General features: G+C 39.5%; 1 protein-coding gene across 19 annotated transcripts in view; it reads right to left on the bottom strand.

Annotated features, from left to right (window-relative positions):
• The window catches only part of anks1b (ankyrin repeat and sterile alpha motif domain containing 1B), a 766,097-nt gene that overhangs the window by 85,470 nt on the left and 658,836 nt on the right, over positions 1-21,791 (bottom strand). For 17 of the 19 annotated variants that reach the window (XM_048554436.2, XM_048554438.2, XM_048554441.2 and 14 more), the window contains 3 exons: positions 20,539-21,203; positions 16,161-16,233; positions 11,275-11,381 (listed from right to left, as the gene is read on the bottom strand). In XM_048554436.2, the coding sequence (XP_048410393.2) occupies positions 11,275-11,381; positions 16,161-16,233; positions 20,539-21,203 (845 nt within the window). Of the gene's footprint in view, positions 1-11,274; positions 11,898-16,160; positions 16,234-20,538; positions 21,204-21,791 lie in introns of those variants that run through there. The other 2 variants (XM_048554450.2, XM_048554451.2) reach the window with 2 other exon arrangements.

Below are 21,791 nucleotides of genomic sequence, written 5' to 3'. Positions count from 1 at the left end.
GTAAAAGTAGTACCTATATTGTCCAGTATTACCATCAGACAAGATAACAACTTGTACACCTCTATCAAATCTCCTTTTCTCCAATGAGACACACCTACCTTCTTGAGCCTAATCTTGCAGCTATCAGATCAGATGGAATTGGGACTTGAGAGTGCAGGGATTCCAAGATGTCCTCACTTATTCTCTTCCATACATAGTGTATATACTTAACAAAGATTGTTGGTATTCACTGCCAGGATGTAGACTACCTTCCATCAAGAAGCCAGATGCAATCCACAGGCAAGTGGAAACAAGAGTTAATATTCTGAGTTAAGTTTTGTCTCTATGGCTACGTAAGGCCGTCAGGAGTGGAGTTTCTTAATCCACATCATCAAAGTTCAGAAAAGCAGAAAACCAAACAACTTCAATAGTGGGTTGCCATCAGTGAGCTAAGTAGTGTCTGATATATGGCAAACTCCTCAACCAAACAGGAGGCTGATTTGGCCGCAGAACAAAAGAGGACTCCATTATGGAAACACTCGAGATCATGAGCTACTGGATATAAATGCAGTGAAAGGAACACATTGGTAAATGCACCATGAGGTGCAGAGGAGTAGAAGATTATTAACAAGCATTTTCTACATGACTATCATGATCGCAATTAATTCTCCTACAAAGTACAGTGCAAAAGTAGAAAGATAAAAAGAAAGCAAGGTAAGTAGAGAAGTTGGAATGCCTTTAGTAATTGTTGCTGTAGCAATAAGTCTTTGTTGACTGGGTTAACATCTTTAGGGAGGACATTGTAAAGATCAGGGATGGAAGTGATTAAAATAGTCCCACACTCAGTATACTGAGCAAACTGATTTCACTAAACAGGAACAGCAGAGAATAGGAGTGCTTTTTTATTCATACAGATCAGGTATGCTGCTAGTATACAATACTCAATTGTTTTATAACTGATACAACAATATTTACAATGTGTTGCAAATATGTATGGATGGTTGCTAACAGACTATAAGCCTAAAGTTGAGTCAAGCAGATCTGATTATGACATAAATCTTACAAATGTATCTTTACCAGTTTCTGAACATTAGATAACTCCAGATGATTTATGTAATATTTATGCCACATTGACCTCGACCATGATCATTTACCAAGTGCCAAAGTTATGTCAGTTATAGGTATATTTGAATATATACCCACTACATGGTTTTGAAGTATATTTCATTTAATTATTTGTTGCATTAAACATTATTTGGTTCACTATAAATAATATTACTTAAGGAGCATGAGTGAATGTTAATTTTATGTTGAAGTTTAGGAGGAAATAGTCCCTTAATACTGTTACATATATTTGGGATGAATGGCCAATCAGTTGGCACACAGTGGAAACAGACTGACTGCAATCAGACAACTGTCACTGCTTAATATCTAATTGTCACAGCTTGTAGCAGCCCATTTGTTTGAGGAGTTCCATGTGCCATAAATTTTGACAATACATCCGTGTTGTGTACAGGAAGACTGATGACAACCATCACCATGCAAGATAATATGAAACTGGAGCCCAAATAGACCATTTGGTGGGTCAGGCCTACGTTGCCATGAGATAAGATCGTGGCTGATCCAATTGTAGCCTCAACTGTACTTTCTTGCCTGTCTCCCCATACCTTGACTCCCACGTGGATCAAAAATATATCTCACTCTGCCTTGAACATATTAAATGGTCCAATCTCCATTGCTCTCTGGGGGTGAGAATTCTGAACAATAACCACCTGCTGAGAACAAATATTCTTCCGCATCTCAAGCTTAAATGTGGGACCCTGCAGTTTGAAACAGTGTTCCCTAGATTTAAGTTCCCAAAAAAGGAAATGTCTTCCCTCAGAATCTTATGCTTCAGAAGATTAATTCTTATTCTCATAAAACACAATAAACCTAAGTCCAATCTGCCCAACCCTTCTTCGTAGGACAACCTCCTCATCCCAAAGAATCAACATAACAAACGTCTGCTGAATTGCATCCATCAGAAGCATATCCTTCCTTAATGAGACCAAACCGTACATAGTACTTCAGCTGTAACCTCACCAGCTGAACAAGATACTTATAATTTCACAACAAAGGCCAAAATTCAATTACTTGCTTTGCCTAAATGCTAACAGATTTTTTGATTCATGTAAAGGACACCCAGATCCCTCTGTTGTGTAGCAATCTGTAGTCTCTCTCAATTTCAATAATATTCTGACTTTCTATAATCCTTGCCAAAGTGGACAACTTTGCATTTTCCCATATGATTTCCAGCTGTCAATTTTTTTTGTCTACTCACTTAACCTATCAATATATCTTTCCAGACTCTCAACAGCCAGCTCACAGCATACTTCCATCCATATCTTTTTACTATCAGAAAATTGGGCTACAGTATAGCCTATCACTTTATCCAAGTCACCAATATAGATGGTAGACAGTTTAGACTCCTACACCAATGCCTGCAGCAATTCACCAATTTTTGTCAAATTGAAAATGACCCACTTAGCCTGGTTCCGTTTTCCTATTAGTCAGCCACTCCTTATCCCATCCGTTAAAGCTCTTGATTACTGCTGTAACCAGTTAAATGGCACCTCAGCAAACACCTTTTGGAAATCCAGAACACCACATCTGCTGGTTTCCCTTCATCCACCCTGCTTGTTTCATCCTCAAAGAATTCTAATAAACTTGTCAAACACAATTTCCCTTTAAGAAAGCCATGTTGAATCTGACTGATTGTATCGTTTTAATAAATGTCTTGCTATTACCTCCTTAATACTGGATGTAGCATTTTCCCAAATGACCTGAAGAGGGTTGGAATATAAAAGCAGCGATGTGCTTCTGAGACTTTACAAAGCTCTAGTTAGGCCCCATTTAGAATACTGTGTCCAATTTTGGGCCCCACACCTCAGGAAGAACATACTAGCCCTGGAGCGTGTCCAGCGGAGATTCACACGGATGATCCCTGGAATGGTAGGTTTAATGTATGATGAACGGCTAAGGATCCTGGGATTGTACTCATTAGAGTTTAAAAGGTTGAGGGGAGATCTAACAGAAACTTACAAGATAATGTATGGCTTAGAAGGGGTGGACACTAGGAATTTGTTTCTGTTACGCAGGGAGACTAGGACCCGTGGGCACAGCCTTAAAATTAGAGGGGGTAAATTTAAAACTGAAATGAGATGACATTTCTTCAGCCAGAGAGTGGTGGGCTTGTGGAATTCATTGCCACGGAGTGCAGTGGAGGCCGGGATGTTGGATGCCTTCAAGGCAGAGATCGACAAATTCTTGATCTCAGATGGAATCAAGGGCTACGGGGAGGGTGCAGAGAAGTGGAGTTGAAATACCCATCAGCCATGATTTAAATGGCGGAGTGGACTTGATGGGCCAAATGGCCTTACTTCCACTCCTATGTCTTGTGAAGCTGGTGTCCAAAACTTAAGTAAAGGCAATTACAAAGAAATGGAGACAAAGTTGGAAAAATTGGAATTGGGTTTTAGGTTAAAAAGTAAGACAGTAAAGAATTACTTGCAGACACTTAAAGAAATATTCCCTAACTCTAGATAAAGACATATTCCATTGAAAAAGAAAAGATGTGAGAAAAGATGGCTCATTCATGGATGGTCTTATGGTCTTATGGACCAATGTCAGACCAACTTTCTATACTTACCTGCTCTGTGTCACATTCCATTCTTGAACAGTGGTGTTACATTTTAAGCTTTTCAGTCTCGTTGGGACCATTCTAGAATCTAGGGAACTTTAAAATATTACAATTAATGCATCCATTATTTCTGCCATCATTTTATTTAATACCACAGGATGGAGATCATCATGTCCAACGTTTTCATCCTTTCCTGGACTTTATCTCACAAGACTATGATAGTTTTAAGTGCCTCCTCCCCTTTTGCTGTTGAGTTTCCATTATTCTTGGACTGCTTCTGTGTCTTCTGCTATGAAAAACACCAGTCAAAAGCTTTGCGTTTCCCATTATTCATTCAATGTCTCACCTTCTAAGGGACCAACGTTCACATTAGCTACTATCTTCTACAAGTATGCAAAAAGGAAGCTTTTACTGTCTTTCATAATACTTCCTGTTAGTTTTTTTCTTACTCCATTTTTCCTCTTTAGTTTATTCAGCCATCCTTTGATCCTTTGTTCATGGGATCACAGAATCCCTACAAGTGTGGAGGCAGGCCATTCGGCCCCATCAACCCTGACCCACTGAAAAGCATCCCATCTGGAACCACCCCACCCCTCCACCCTATCCCTGTAACCCTGCATTTCCCACAGCTAACTGACCTAACCTGCACATCTCTGGATACTACAGGACATTTAGCATGGCCAGTCCACCTACCCTATACATCTTGGAAGGTGGGAGAAAACCGGAACCCTGATAAAGGGTTTCGGTCCAAAACATTGACTTTCCTGCTCCTTGGATACCGTCTGGCCTGCTGTGCTCTTCTAGCCTCACACCATAGAAACTGGAGCGCCTGCTATGCAAACACAGACAGAATGTGCAAACTCCACACAGACAGTTGCTCAAGGGCAAATCAAACCTGGGTCCCTGGTGCTGTAAACAGCAGTGCTAACACTGAGTAACTGTGTCATCGACTTCTAAAATTTTTCCAATCTTTTATACTACCACTAATCTTTGTGGACTTTTTTTTCCTCTTTCAATCTGCTTCCATTCTTAAATTCTTTATTTATCCATGAATGAGCCATCTTTTCTCACAGTACCTTTCTTTTTCAATGGAATATGTCTTTATCTAGAGTTAGGCAATATTTCTTTAAGTGTCTACAAGTACTTCTTTACTGTCTTACTTTTTAACCTAAAACCCAATTCCAATTTTTCCAACTTTGTCTCCATTCCTTTGTAATTGCCTTTATTTAAGTTTAGGACACCAGCTTCAGACCCAAATTTCCTCAGCTTCCAAGTCAATGTGAAATTCACATTATGATCATGCTTATCCAAAGCATCCTTTATACTATGATGTTACTAATATATCTGAACTCAATACTCGGTTGAAAGTAATCTGTTCTTTGCTTGATCCTAGATATATAGCTGTAAGAAACTGTTCCAAATACAATTTATGAATTCATCCTCTAGGTTATTTTTGACAACTTGATTTGACCAATCTATAATCAAGATTGAAATGATCCACAATCACTGAAAATCTTTTCTTTCAAGTAGTCATTATTTCTTGATTTATACTCTGTCCTACAGTGAGGCTATTGTCAGAGAGCCTATAGAACATTCCTAACCCATGTCTTCTTTCCTTTGTGGATTTCTATCTACATCCACATTGATACAACATTCTAATCCTCTGAACCAAAATCATTTCTCACTACCATGCTGAGCTTATTGAATTTTAAGAGAGCCACCCCACATCCCTTTACTTTCTCCTGAAATTAGAATATGCTGGAACATTCAGGTCACAAACTTAGTCACTTTGCACCATGTCTTTGTAATGGCTATCAGGTCATAAACATTTATTTATAATTGTGCTATCAATTCATCCATTTTGTTTTGAGTGGCTACATGCATTCTGATTAAAAAAACCCTTTAATTCAGTCTTTTAATCATTTTTTAAATACTGACTATTTATTGATGTAATTGACTGCTTGTTATCTCTGTTCCTTCCTATCACACTCTAGCTTATCTGAATTGCTCTTGTGTTACTGCCTTGTTCTTTCTCCTTTAGTGTCCAAATCTCTTGTCATGTGAACCAGTAAATTTCATAGAATCATAAAATCCCTAGAGATTGGAAGCAGGACATTCAGCCCATTCAGTCCAAACAGACCCAGCCCCTAGCCTATTCATATCTCTTGCATTTCCCATGGCTAACCCACCCAGGCTGCATACCACTAGACACTATGGCAAATTCTAGCTACTTGGCAAATACCAAGCCATATTAGGACACATGACTAAATGTTTGGGGGAGTTGAGTTTTAAGGATAGATAGGACTTGGCGAATCAGAATGGTTATAGACAGATTTCCAAAGTGTAGGGCTTTGATGGCTAAAGGTGCAGCCTCCAAGAGTGGGCAAAGTGTGTGGAAGAGCTACAGAAAACATTCAGTTTCAGAGTTGAAGGAACAGAGAATTCTGGTCACATTGTAGAGTGGAAAATAGTTATATAGGTATGGAGAAGTGAGGCCATGAAGGGGTTTAAATATGTGGTTATGAATCGATTATAGGATAGATAGCTATTGCTTAAATGGGTAGGAACTTGTCCATTAGTCTACATTCAACAATATAAAACATAATCAAGGCTGGCATTCTTTTCTTCTTTAAGTGGTAGATACTCTCATTTGTTTGGAACATTATTGACACTTGTCAATGGGCACGTCTTTATAAATAGTGGCTGCTCATTAAAAATTTAGACGTATTAATTTTGTCCCTTTGGGCACAATGGAGTGATTATTGACTGCTATGTGCTGTATCAGTGAAATGCCACATCTAGAGAAAAGACTTACTATATCCTGACCATAATCATTTTACTATTCCTGGTGCAATGCATGTAGAATGGAAAACAAAACTGTAGAGGGCTCTTTCTTCCCTCCGTAATGCTTGGCAAACAGGAATGGAAAAGCACAGGCTGGAAGTCATTTCAGAGGACAGCATACAAAGTTTAACAAAACAATTTAAAAAATACATTAGTTTGACCATCAATCGTCCACCTCCAACTTTTTGATGGATCATAACACTTACTATGAATTCTGTAATGCTATGTCTTTAATGTTATACAATGACTAATTTTGTCATTATTTACTGAATCTGTGTTATTAACAGTTAGATTTTTGCCATATTGACAGGTTTGCTTTCTGGATCAGCAGGGTTTGTTCACCTGTAACAGCTTCATTTGTATTGTTAATGTCTACGCAGTTGTATAAGGCAGACAATTTAAAGACAAAATTCACAATTAATCTTTCTTCGTATTCAACAGATACAGTAAGAAAAACGATGAGCACCTGTGTCCAATGTGCAGACCTCCAATAGTAAGATACCAGTAGCTCATGATCATTTATAATCCATTGAGTCAGTTTACAACCTTAAATGTAAATATATTTCCTAAAATCAGTTTTGTATTTTGAGCTTATGATATTCCTCAGTTATTTTGCATAGTGTACAGCTTGTGTTTCTACAGATCTGGAGATCCGTCTCAAACTCTCTTTATCAGGTTGAGGGGAGACAGGTATTTATTCCAATAGAAAATGTTTTAAAGAACTGATGTGGAAGAGAAGTGAGAAGGTGTAGGCTATGACTTAATAGCAAGGATGTGAACTGAAATTTGGTGGATCTTTCAATCATTGAAGTGAGCTTACAGACATAGAGGGAATGATGCTCACAAACAAAAAATAAATGCTTACCAAAAAGAAAAGTGGATATGTTCCAAGTATTTTGAAGAAGAAATAAATACAGGCAAAAACCACCTAAAACTGAATCCATTACGTATCCAAAATATTTCCATCTCTCTGGTTTCTGCAGAAATTAATATGATCACTCACATATTTGATGAAAGAAAACAAATGCAAAAAGAATGCTCTGAACTCAACTCAAGCTCATCCCAGACTACTTGAATAACTGATTCCTTTTTCAATTGTTAACATTTCTGATCTTTCTTTAACACCACCAGTGTTAACTAAAATATTGAATGAAATCTCCTGTCATGCACAGACATACAATCTTCCAGGGGAAAAAATTGTCAATTAAATATTATAAGAAACAAGTCTTTTTAAGTACAACATCAACACAAAGCATTCTAAGCTTTAAAAATTCTAAGCTTTAATTATTACGTGAATAAATGTCTTCTAAGTAGAAAGCACAGAACAAATTACATATCAGACCATTTTGGAAATTTGATTTAAGCTGATACACTCAGTGCCAAAGTCTTCACTTGATATGATTTGTGTTGCACAGTGGCTGGAATATTAAATGTCTCTTAATTTAAAAAATTTTATCAGATGAGGATTAATAAATGTATGAGACAACTCCCTAATTTAAGGTCGCAAATATTCAAAGATAAATAGAGTAATTGGCTAATGGATATAATATTTACAGCTGCACTCGTGAATGCAATGATGCAATTGAAATGAAGTTCTTCATTCGGGTTACAGAGGTGAAAATAACAAAGATGGAATAAAACATGAAACGTTAGGAACGCACAACAGGTCCAGCTGCGCTGGAAAAGTTTTGCTTCTCTTCTGACAGAAACCTTTCACTGAAAGCTATTTTTGTAACATTGTCTCAAAGGCGAAAGGACTGTCCCCTGTGTCCCAACTTTTGGAAAAATCTGTCTCTGATGATGCTTCATAATAAGTTAACCTAAGGCATTTTTCAAAAAATTAAATGTGCTTCCAAGCAAACTGTTTTGGGTAATTTTGTTTTTATAATTAAATGGACCATATCAGGATGTGACCATGGCGGGGGAAAACACTATACCTTCAATTTCCTGAGGTGACAAGCTGGCTGGCCAGAAGTAAAGCAGTTTAACTTTCTGCAATCAATTTTGGTGACATGGACTACTTAAACCCTTCCTGCCCTGCTACCAATTGAGGATATTAAATGGACAATTAACACACACTTAATGGTCTCATCTACTGTCACCGGGCAGTGGGTTTGGCATGCGGAAAGCATGACAAGCAAACTTTGGCATATTTTTATATGGACTCCTGCAAGATATTCCTTGTTCAATAGCAGTTAAGGCCTGATCAAGGGTACCAGCATCAAGGAGATGTCCTTGCTGCCAACATCCTCACCTATCCTTCCCAAGATGCAACTCCTGCTATCAGGTGTTCATGTCTGGAGACCACCTCAATCCAAGACCTCCCCTTGGGTGCAGTATCAACCGCAGCCACTACCTCTCCCGTGGCGCTGCTACGTACAGAAGGGTCTCCTGCCTCTAGTTGGCCAGCAGCTCTTAATGGGGCGGGAACTTCCGACCTGAGAATCTTGGGGAAAGACCCACTGCTGGCCCATATATGCCTTACTGGCATAGGTTGTGGGAGGTCTTCCTCGAAAGAGACAGCATGGAAATTTTGCCAGCTCTGCAGTTGGTGACCAAAACCCTTCTCGTCTCAGTAAAGTTTGGCTCAATGATCCTCCAAGCAGGAAAGGGGAAGAGGATTTACATAAAAACACATTGTTAAAATCACTATTTAGGAAATAATCAAACATTTTGTACAGTGGTACAGTTTTTAAAATATTGATCTATTAGCAAATGTTTCATCAACGCTACACTGAAGAATTTATTTCCACATGCCATCGGTCAGTGATCTTATTTTCAATTTTTCCGCATAGGTTTTCCTCCAGGTCATGGAGCTCTGAAATTATTCTGTGCACCCATGTTTCTAAATCCTAACTTTTTGCATCAGCTTTAAGAAAAAACAACTCCCTTGAAGCAAGTAGTAAGAAATTAAGAAAGAATAGATCAAAGGTGATTTTGAGGAATATATCAACCAGGATTTGATTGAGTTGTTGAAGAGGTTTGACAGCCTGAACATGTATATAAAATATATAAATGTATTATTATAAGGTTATATGAACATTACAGTAAGCATTTCTAAAATATATATTCTGCACAAAAAATATTTTTAGCTGTTTCCCCTGGTAGAGATGAGCATTACTAAAACTTTGGCTTCGGTATTTCTAATGAAGTCATTTTGACGAAAGACATTTTAAGCGTCATTATTGTTAAGGAAAACCTGAGTGAACTTCAAGTACTAGACTGTAGGAAATAGAATTTTCTATGCTATGTTTACTGTTCAAATCTGATCATCTTCATCAGCTACCCGTAATCTTGACAAAAGAAATCTCTTTTCAGATTCAGAGTTAAAATATCAGTCTAATGTAATGAACACACCACTTTCCAGATTGGCACATCTCACCTTGATGGAAAAACTGCAAATTACTGGTAATTACATCAGCTATAAAGAGTCTAAAAGGAATGGGTGACCTTTCTGAAATGATGTACAAGCTACTGCTTAAAAATCTTAACCTTCAGCATTTTTACAAACACAACAGAAAAACTAGAACATTACTGGGTCATCACCTAAATTTACCTAAAACAGAATTGTCTGAAGAGCCCAAGCAGAGGCCGTTGTGCATTGGAAGTTGCTTTTTTGGTTAGATATATGGTTTAAAGGAATTGATGACAGATTCAAGAATTAGATTCAACACTCAAAATTAGATTAAATACATTGCAGACTGGGGCAAACTGACTCGTGAAACAGCAACAAATTTCCTTCCACTGGAATGGCATGAATAGACTTCAGCTTCATAATTATACTTATCTTGTTGATAAGGTGGATGAAAAACATTCAATTCTGCATCAATTTGATTCATCTACATTCATTTGTTAAAAGGAATCAATTCAGGTTATAGCTTGGTGTGGGTAGGGAAGATTATAATGTAGGCATTCTGTCAGTGATTGACACTCCCTGTAAGAAACAGCTAATTATAGCTGGTCTCCTAGTAACTACAATAATTGCTTTTCTCTCTCTCTCAAGCTGAAAGTCTCCACATATTTCTATGAGCTGTATACAGTGAAAATGAAATACAAAAATGATTTTGAAAAAACAAATGAGATAGAAGTTATTGTTCCTTTACAGGTATGAGGTACCTATGTGGCTTAGACAGATAATTTCAGCTGTGTTTTATATCACAAATCTTAACAATCAGAATGGAATTGTGTCAAAGTCTCACTTTTACATAAACTTTTATCTTAAAGAATATGGATAAGCAATTTTGAAATGTTGCAACAATTCTGCAACCCCAGATTTTTAGCCATTGAAGCGTTTCTATTTTCATTACTGAAGCACTCAAGTATCTTTTTAGTTCACAGATAAGAAAACTTTTGTGTGTGTATATTTGCACAGAATCAAATGTCAACTCTACCCTAATTATAATGTTCATATATGTACATTTACAAAATAATTCCTTTCCAGAACACAACTAATCAATTAATCTTCTGTAGCCCCTCTGGGGTGCAAGATATGATGATACATAGTTTTACTTATGCACAGAGTCACAGGACACAAAGATACACAGACCCAAAGCGACTGAAATTGATTAATCAGTAACAAACTGATGCCTCCAATGCCAAGTTTAATGGGCTACACAAGACCACAGTTGCTGGGGCAACAATACAATGGATACAGGTCATGATCTAGTGGGACGGGGAGAGAGCGAGAAAGGGAGGGAAGAAGGTAAGAAGGAGCATGGTCTTGAGAAAACATCAACTGTTCATGCGCGAGAATAAAACAGAAGGTAGCTTACCATGAACTGGATGTTGTCAAATCCATTTGCCAGCAGGTGGTTTTCATACTGCGGAAGTCCTATGCTCTCCAGCCACCGTCCCACAGTCTGAAATACAACTCTGGGTCCTGTAAGAGGTTGAAGGGGAAGCCGCTTCAGTAGTGACATACCATCAATCCGGTAATAGGGGCATTCCGAGGTTGAGAGGTGGCATTGCCACATCGTATTCCTCGGAATGTGACTGTCGAATGAGCCCGCCAGCTTGATAGCTTTTGTGGTGCACAAGTCTATTGACAATATTATTCTCTGTAGCTTGTCTAAATGCTGGAATGCTTCTCACAGCCAGCAGGTATTGCAATAAGATGTGGATCCAGCATGCCAAGGTGTCTATCTCTATATATATAGTAGTCTGTCTAAAGAACACATCAAAGAGAAAATATTAAAAGCAGGCTGGTCCCTGAACGTGTGAATGTCGCAGTTCTCCACGGTAAGCACTGTTCTGCCAGTAGCTAGGATTCTTTTTATCAAGTACTCCCACACTCATCAGTATGCTGTACCATGCTTCATGCTCCCCCCCTTCTCCTGTTCATTGCCCAGCCCAGGCTACACCTCACAGTCTCTATAAAGGCCATCAGAAAACCAGATTTCTTTGTCTGCTAGCTGTAAATCTGTTGCTGATGCAGATGCTGATGCTGCTCCCTCCTACACACACACATACGCCAACCTTGAGTGATGAGTTCAGTTAAAACAAATGCAGGAAATACCACTATACAAAATTCTTCTGTCTGCTTTCTGTAAATGCTACTGGTTCCTCCAGAACATGCTGACAACATCAGTCTTCAACATAATATACAAATAACATCACAATTCATTCACTTTCATCAAAAATACTAAAACTTTTAAAAGCAATAAACATTTTTCGAATGTTTTGTAGGTGAAGTACCAAAATGTACTTGCAGTTGGATGCCTTTTAACTTTTCATTCAAACTAATACATGTAGCCTCAAAGAAATCTTCTCAATACCTTAATATTTATTTAGACCTCTGTTTAAACTAGCATAAAGTACATTACATTACATCAATGCTATCTTTGCATATGTCCATGACAGAGTCACAATCTACATATCACACTGTACCACAACCACATTGTTTAATAGCTTCTCATTTTATTCTTCATCATTAAAGACAGATCACAGCTGTTTCGGGAAGTGCAGGTGAATGCAACAGTTTGTAATAAACATGATGGGCAACACTGTTTTCTTGATGCAGTGGCAAAAAAAAGGCATAATAAAAAGTCAGTTTTCTCATCTATTAACAATAACTTGCATTTTATTTAACACCCTAAAAATGTCTCCAAGCAATTGATGGAGGCGTTACTAAAATAAGCAATGCTACCTACTCAAAGGAAATAACATTACTGTGGGAGAAGCTAGATGCTTTTAATGATAATTGTGGCAAAGAGATAGAAAGACAAAGGGATGTAGGATAGAAATGATAAAACATTGAGGCAGACCAGCTTAAAGTAAAGCCACCAATGATGGGACAAAAAACTGGATGAGAAATGCACATGAAACTGGAGCTAAATAACAGAATTTAAAGAGAAGTCTGTAAGGCTGGAGATGGTTACACTGATAGGCAGGGGTGATGCCTGGAAGGAATTTAAAACACTAGAAATAATTTACACTTCAACTATTTGGGAAAAAGAGCACCAATTAAAAAGGTGATGGCAGACAGTAAGTTTATTGGAAGTGGACTTTTAATATTAAACATAGAATCATACGAGTGGAACTAAGCCAATCAACAATTTTGTTCATCCTGCCTCTCTGATAGAACGATCCATTTTGTCCCACTTTCTGACTCTTGCCCCATAGCTCTATAAATTTGTCCCCTTCATGCATTGATCCAATTTCCTTTGTAAAGTTACTGCTGAATCTGCTTCTGTCAGGTAGTCTGTCCCAGATTACAATAATTCACTGCATGAAAAATATTTCTTTCTTTTGCCCCTGGTCATCTTTACCAATCATCATAAATTGGTTGCTGATCCTTCTGTCACTAGAAACAGTTTTTCCTTATTCACTCTATTAAAACCTTTCATGATTTTGAACAGTTTTGTCAATTTTTGCACAGACAGCAGTCCCAGCTTCACCAGCCTCCCTAACTGAATGAAGACCACTCTTGTAAATTTCTTACTGCACTTTCTATAAGATCTTAACATTTTTCCAAAGTATGCTCCACATAGTTTAATGCAATATTCTAGCTGAGGAATAAGACGTGCTTTAAAAAAATGTTTAGCATGCTATTTTGTTCTGTGCTCCGTGCTTTTTCTGAATAAATTCACAAAACCTACATTTTAAAAAATTCAGTCATGGGATGGGAGTGTCGTTGGCTGGCCAGCATTTATTGCCCATCCCCTGTTGCCCTCTAGAAGGTGGTGGTAAGCTGCTTTCTTCAACTGCTACAGTCCATATGCTATAGGTAGATCCATAATGATTTTAAGGAGGGAATTCCAAGCATTTGATACAGTGATTGCAAAGGGATGGCAATATGTTTCAAAGTCAGAATGGGGAGTGTTAGAGGGAAACTTGTAAGCGGTGGTATTTCCATTCATCTGCTGCCCTTGTTCTTCTAGATGTTAATGGTTGTGGATTTGGTCCTGGTTTTATAACGGTCTTCTCAATGTATGCTGTCAGCTTCAAAGATTTGAGTGTGCACAATATTCCAAGATATCTCTGTTTTTACACTCTCTTTAAATTGAGTCATTGTTTATTTTTCATTTCTTCATTCTTCCGACTAAATGTAGCACTTCACACTTCTCTGCATTAAATTTCATCTGCCATGTATCTGTCTACTTCAACAGCTTGTTTTATGCGTTTGTGATGTGTATTGTTAATCAGAGATAGAAGGAACTGCAGATGCTGGAGAATCTGAGATGACAAGGTGTAGAGCTGGATGAACACAGCAGGCCAAGCGTCTAAGCCCGAAACATCAGCCATTTTTTTGTCTGAAGCAAGCTCTAGGCCCGAAACGTCAGCCCTCCTGCTCCTCTGATCCTGCTTGGCCTACTGTGTTCATCCAGCTCTACACCTTGTTATCTCTGTGTTATTAATCACATCCGATATTACACTGTCGGGTTCATGTCACCTGGAACCTTCAAAATTCTTGACCTTATGCCCAGATTCAGGTCACTAATATATCTCAGATTAATCAGTTGTCTTTTAATCAGATCTGTGGCATACTTCTATGAACTTCCAGCGGATCTGATAAACAACTATTTACCACTACTTGACCGCCCTTGACCGCGTCTCCCGCATTTCCCGCGACACGTCCCTCGCGCCCCGCCCCCGCCGCGGCCGCCCCAGGGGGATCCCCCTCGTTCTCGCGCGCCACCCCGCCAACCTCCGGATGCAACGCATTATCCTCCGACACTTCCGCCATTTACAATCCGACCCCACCACCCAAGACATTTTTCCATCCCCTCCCCTGTCTGCTTTCCGGGGGGACCACTCTCTCCGTGGCTCCCTTGTTCGCTCCACGCTGCCCTCCGGCCCCACCACACCCGGCACCTTCCCCTGCAACCGCAGGAAATGCTGCGCTTGTCCCCGCGCCTCCTCCCTCACCCCCGTCCCGGGCCCCAAGATGACATTCCACATTGAGCAGAGGTTCACCTGCACATCTGCCAATGTGGTATACTGCATCCACTGTGCCCGGTGCGGCTTCCTCTACATTGGGGAAACCAGGCGGAGGCTTGGGGACCGCTTTGCACAACACCTCCGCTCAGTTCGCAGCAGGCAGCTGCACCTCCCAGTCGCGGACCATTTCCGCTCCCCCTCCCATTCTCTTGATGACATGTCCATCATGGGCCTCCTGCACTGCCACAATGATGCCACCCGAAGGTTGCAGGAACAGCAACTCATATTCCGCCTGGGAACCCTGCAGCCATATGGTATCAATGTGGACTTCACCAGTTTCAAAATCTCCCCTTCCCCTACTGCATCCCTAAACCAGCCCAGTTCATCCCCTCCCCCCACTGCACCAAACAACCAGCACAGCTCTTCCCCCCCACCCACTGCATCCCAAAACCAGTCCAACCTGTCTCTGCCTCCCTAACCGGCTCTTCCTCTCACCCATCCCTTCCTCCCACCCCAAGCCGCACCCCCAGCTACCTACTAACCTCATCCCACCTCCTTGACCTGTCCGTCTTCCCTGGACTGACCTATCCCCTCCCTACCTCCCCACCTACACCCTCTCCACCTATCTTCTTTACTCTCCATCTTCGGTCCGCCTCCCCCTCTCTCCCTATTTATTCCAGTTCCCTCCCCCCATCCCCCTCTCTGATGAAGGGTCTAGGCCCGAAACGTCAGCTTTTGTGCTCCTGAGATGCTGCTTGGCCTGCTGTGTTCATCCAGCCTCACATTTTATTATCTTGGAGTCTCCAGCATCTGCAGTTCCCATTATCTCTCATTTACCACTACTCTCTGCTTTCTGTCCCTTATCCAATTCCTTTTCCATGTTGTCACTGTCCTAATAATCCCAGCGGTTTTAATAATGCTTGCCAGTGTATAATGTGGCTTGTTGCTAAAAACCTTTGAAACGTTGATGTATACAACATAAAAACTGCACTGCTCTCATCAACCCACTATATCTTTTCATCAGAGAACTTAATCAATTTAGTTGAACAAAATTTGTCTTCAACAAATTTCATTTATTAGCCCATATTTTTGTAAAATTATGTATATTCTTAAGGCCCAGGGAAGAAAGGAAACTTACACTGAAAGATTTTGCAAGACTCAATAAATAATAACACTTGACAAGTGCACTGAAGAATCTTATTATTTATCAGCGATAAATATTTAGTTTTCATTAATTCAATGTGAATGCAATTATGTGCATTCACGTTTAGTTCCTTACCTGAAACATCATCGTGCTTTCCTTTCAGGCCTGTATTGATTCCTGCTCCTATGGAGCTCATGATTTTATCAATCTGCAAAGACATATTAAGAACCATTAATGTCTAAACAGCTACTTCATTGGCTCATCCTCTTTAGAGCTCCGAACACCTGCAAAAGCAAAGACTGTGTTCTGCTCCAATTAGGTACACCCATGGGATCCATTACAACTATTTGCCCAGCTTTAATCTTAGTTATAGTCCTGTCCAAAAAAATCCTGAAAGCAATTACATCTCAAAGTATGAAAATTGCAAGATACACTTACAAGTGGAAAACAATTAATGATGAAAATTAAAAACCAAAAGAACTGCGGATGCTGCAAATCAGGAACAAAAGCAATGTTGCTGGAAAAGCTCAGCAAGTCTGGCAGCATCTATGGAGGAGAAAACAGAGTTAACGTTTCGGGTCCAGTGACCCTTCCTCATCGGACCTGAAACGTTAACTCTGTTTTCTCCTCCATAGATGCTGCCAGACCTGCTGAGCTTTCCCAGCATCTTTGTTAATGATGAAAATTCTTATTACTTGATGAGTTCTATGATCTATTTACAATACAAAATTTTCCCCTTTGTAATCAATTAATCCCAGAAGCCCCAAAAACTAATTTAACACTGAGCAAGGCAGATTTACAGGTGTACCATTCTTTTATCAGAGCAAAATTTTACAGGGGTAACCACAATTTTGCCTTTTTCAATGTCACTGCACTCACCACGAAACCTTCAAACTTTTAAGACTGCGTTTGAAATCCAAAGATCTACTCAAATGAAGTCAAGAGGAGATTTAAGAGTTACTAAAACTATGAGAAGATTTGATAAGCTGACTAAGCAAAGTGAGTTCATCTGATGAAACTGAATGTTGAGGGTTCATCAATTGAAAATTGTTCCAAGAGAGAAGAGAGGTTTGAAATAAAAAACTTGTCATTGTTTTACGGTAGCACTTATAGCTTTCCTACTGGGATTAATTTAGATAACTGTATCTTTTAAAGGGAAGTGTGAATTTATATATTTGAAGGACTGATATTACAAGACCATTGAAAAGCAAAGGGATTAACTATTGAATTAAGACATGGCACAGGTTTCATGGGTGAAGTGGTCCTTTTCTGTGCTGTAATCTTTTATGGTTCAATTGGCGAGAGGTCCTCAATGTAGATTCTCATAACCTTTTGGATAGGAAAGGTTGGATTATTGTCAGTAAGTGCTGGAAGTACTTTTGCCTGGGTAATGGAACTGCTGAAATCACCAATACCGGGCCAACAAAGCCCCTTGGCAGCAACCACTTTGTACATTTCCAGCGAGCTATCAAAGCGTTTGAAATCTTCAGTCGTCTTTTCAGAAAATATTGGAAATAAATTAACTTAAACTAAGTAATTAACGTGCAAAGGTGCTGGCATTGGACTTGGGTGGACAAGGTCAGAAGGCACGTAATACCAGGTTATAGTCCAACAGGTTTATTTAAAATCACAATCTTTGAGTGCTGCTCCTGTGTCTGGAAGGAGCAGCGCTCCGAAAGCTTATAATTTCAAATAAACCAGTTGGAATATATAACCTGGCATCATGTGACTTCTGACCTAAATAGTTAATAAGTAGAATTATTCAGAATACTGCAAATTTTGAATACATTACATTATTGTGGGTACCAAAGGTGTTTATTTTTATTTGTTGACTTGAATTGAGAACACCAAGCCTCAACCAGACATGGGCTGGTGAACCACCCAAGGTTAAGTAAAGCCATCTCAACCTTTGCCCCACAAAAATGCCCTACACTCATTCTCAGTTGTAACTACTTACACCAGTGTGATTCCTGTCACAATCTGGTAGCCCTTCTGAGACTATCTACTGTTGAAATAGGAACACTTTTACAACCACAAAGGGCTTGGGTGACACCAAGCAATTTCTAAATGAAATGCACAGCCAGCAGCAAGAAGACAACTCCAGCTCTTGCTGTGGGCTGGAGCAGAATCTAGGTTTTAGGGGTGAAGGGATGATATGTCAACCTACATCTCCATACAGCCCCTCACTACATATTCAATGTTGCTTCAAGAAGAATTGCTATTCACAAAATTCACTTTTAAACTATACATTCATATGTTCAGAATGGAATTCAACCTCTTGTAAAGAACTGAATTAAGATCCGAATTAGTAAGTAAGTAACTTTGTTTGTTAGCAAATATACACTGGACTCTTGCAATGCTAAATCCTTTCAAGCTAGTTTATTAGCTACTATTAACAATCTGAGCAAATATAATGGGCAATGAACACTGGGTTTTAGTTTATTGCAACAGCGGCGTTTCTGGAATTTAGACGTCATTCACGAATCTAGAATCGTAGACTCATACAATAAGGAAAACAACCCTTTGGTTCAATTTGTCCATGCCGGCCAGTTTCCCAAACTGAACTGGTCTCATTTGCCTGTGTTTGGCCATAGCCCTCAAACCTTTCCCTATTCACGTTCTTATCCAAATGTCTTTTAATGTACCTGCACCTACCACTTCCTTCTGCAGTTTATTCTACATACAAACCAACCTCTGTGTGAAAAAGTTGCCCCTCAGATCCCTTTTAAATCTTTCTCCTGTCATCTTAAAAATATGCTCTCTAGTTTTGAGCTCTCCTACCCTAGGCAAATGATCTTTGCTATTCGCCTTATCTGTGTCCTTCATGATTTTATAAACCTTTATATGATCATCCCTCAACCTCCTACACTCCAGTGAAAAAAATGCCAGCCTAACCAGCCTATCCTTATAACTCAAACCCTCTAGCCCAAGTAACATCCTTGTAAATCTTTTCTGCACCCTCCCAATTCTTTCTATAGCAGGGTGACCAAAACTGTACACAATGCTCCAAAAGTGACTTCACCAATGTCCTGTACAACTGCAACATGATATCCCAACTCCTATACTCAATGGTCTGAGTAACAAAGGCAAGCGTGCCAAAAGCCTTCTTCAAAAGCTATCAACCTGTGGTGCAATTTTCAAAGAACCATGTATCTGAACCCATTGGCCTCTCTGTTCAACAACACTACCCGGGGCCCTACTATTAACTGTCTAAGTCCTGTCCTTGATCGTCTTACCAAAATGTAACACCTTGCATTTACCTAGACTAAACCCCATCTGCCACTCCTTGGCTCGTTGGCCCAATTGATCAAGATCCCTTTGTAATCTTATGTGACCTCGTCACTGTCCACTATACTACCAATTTTGGTGTCATCCACAAATGTACTAACCATTACTTCTAAATTTCATCCAAATTGTTTATATAAATGATAAACGACAGTGGATCCAGCACTAATTCTTGTGGAACGCCACTGATCACAGGCCTTCAGTCCGAAAACCAACCCTTCACCATCACCGTCTGACTCATATCATCAAACCCAATTGGGAAGCTCTCCCTAAATCTCATGTGATCTAACTTTACTCAGCAGTCTACCATGTGGAACCTTGTCAAAGGTTTTACTAAAGTCCATGTTCACGACACCTACTGCTCTGCCCTAATTTATCTTCTTGGTCACGGACTCAAAAAACTCAATCAATTTTGTGAGACCCGAATTACCATGTACAAAGCCATTGCTGACCATCCCTAATCCTAATGCCCTTTAGGGAATTAAAACTGCCAACCTTACCTGATCTGATCTACAGGTAACTCCAGACCAACAGTAATGTGGTTGACTCCAATTACCCTCTGGGCAATTAGATATGGGCAATAAATATTGGTCTAGCCAGAGATGCCCACATCCTGTGAATTAATTTTTAAAAATCTGTCCTTGCCTCACCAATTGCAGATAAATCCTATCTCTCACAATCCCCTTCAACAATTTACCCACCACTGATGTCAGATTCACTGGTCTATAGTTCCCAGGGTTCTCCTTTGCAGCCTTTCTTATCTAAAGGGCACAATATTAGCCATCCTCCAGTCCTCCGCACCTTACCCATAGCTACTAATGATACAAATACCTCTGCTAGAAGCCCTGCTAATTCGTCCCCAGCATCCTGTGACACACCAGATCAGGTCTTGGAGATTGATCCATTTATGTTTTTTAATACAACCAGCACCTCCTCTTCTGTAATGTGGACTGTTTTCAAGACATCAACATTTATTTCCCTAGCCTCCATGTCTCTCTCCACAATAAATACTGACATGAAATATCTGTTTAGTATTTCTGTCATCACATGTGGTTCCATACATTACTACCATACGGATCTTTAAAGGGTTCTCTTTCTTAGTTTTATTTCTTATTGCTTTAGCAGGCTAACAGGTCCCCCAATACAAATCACAGCTTAAATGAAATACAATCTTGGAATGTCCACAATTGACATTTTCTGCAGATGGTATTTTTATAACAAATCTTACCTCTTCCCATTCAGCTGTGAAAGAAGGTGTACGCTCCAGGCATTTTCCGGTGCACTGCTTGCTTTCTTTGAAATAGTTTGTTACAGACTCACAGCGACTGCTCCTCGATTCTTCCTCAATAGGTGAGCAAGTAATAAGGTTGGAGTCTGACTTTGAAATGTTTCTGGCTAATTGTAACTCAAGAAGGGTCTTTCCTCCTGATCTTACCCTTCCTAAAGTGCATGCCCTATCCTCAAAACCAAGCTTTTCTCCAGCGCTGCTTATCCAGCGATCATTATTGCGAAAAGTTCTGGAGTTGACTAACGTATCACTGTCATGCTGGTTCACTTTCGTGTGTAAAATGGTTTTATAAAGAACTTGTGGTTTGCTGTCTCTGTTTAATATTGATGCATCACTAACAGCTTGCAGCCGCTGTGCCTCATTTGTTTCATCTGTGCATTGTAGTGAATTTGCTTTAATTAAATTTGGCTCCCGGGTTGTCCCTTTGATTCTCAAGGCATTGTCACTGCTGAACTCCTTATTTGCTTTTGTGTACAGATGATAAGGGTTCTCAGGAGACTCACAGGCTGGGGATGAGCCATGTAGCAAACCTGCAAACTGCTCAGGGATGTGCCCATCATGGAGTTCCTCTTCCGCAGAGGCTTCACGTTGGCAAAGACTCTCCTCTGGCAAAGACAGGATAAGAGGTCAGTACAGTTAAACACAAAGAAGGGATAAAGGGCAGGTGGCATTTAATTAACAATTTCTGCCCAATTTCTTTTACAACATTAAGAGAAAGAACAATTTAGTAATCTCGCCTTCATTCAATTGGATGACATTTTTCTTAAATGGTGTGAACTGATAATGTTAGTGCTCATTGGATTTTCACTTCATCAAGCACTGTGAAGGATTTCTGATTAGCAGAGACTGGCAGTATTGCAGTTTTGCTTTTGAGGTCCAGAGCGTACTTAATTTATACATTTGAAATGTTCCAATTTCATAACATTTTTGAATTTGGTGAGGATGCATGAAGGAATCCTACAGATTCTGCTTCAGAAGACAATCTTCTCACATTGAGAAGATGTCAAGAAGATTTCCAGCACGTACCAACATTCATTAAAAACACAGACATTATCCAAAGATTGGGTTGGAATAATTGCATTAATAACGATGCCAGAGAAATCGCTGAACTGAACTGAATCAATACAGCAGATTGTTGTAAACCTTGTTCCAACATTCCTCATTAATGCTCATAATGAATGACACCTCACTTT

The sequence above is a fragment of the Stegostoma tigrinum genome, chromosome 25 (genome assembly GCF_030684315.1).
Source record: "Stegostoma tigrinum isolate sSteTig4 chromosome 25, sSteTig4.hap1, whole genome shotgun sequence".
NCBI classification, from domain to species: domain Eukaryota; kingdom Metazoa; phylum Chordata; class Chondrichthyes; order Orectolobiformes; family Stegostomatidae; genus Stegostoma; species Stegostoma tigrinum.
The sequence above is the reverse complement of the archived record's forward strand: the minus strand, read 5'-3'. Positions and strand labels throughout refer to the sequence as shown.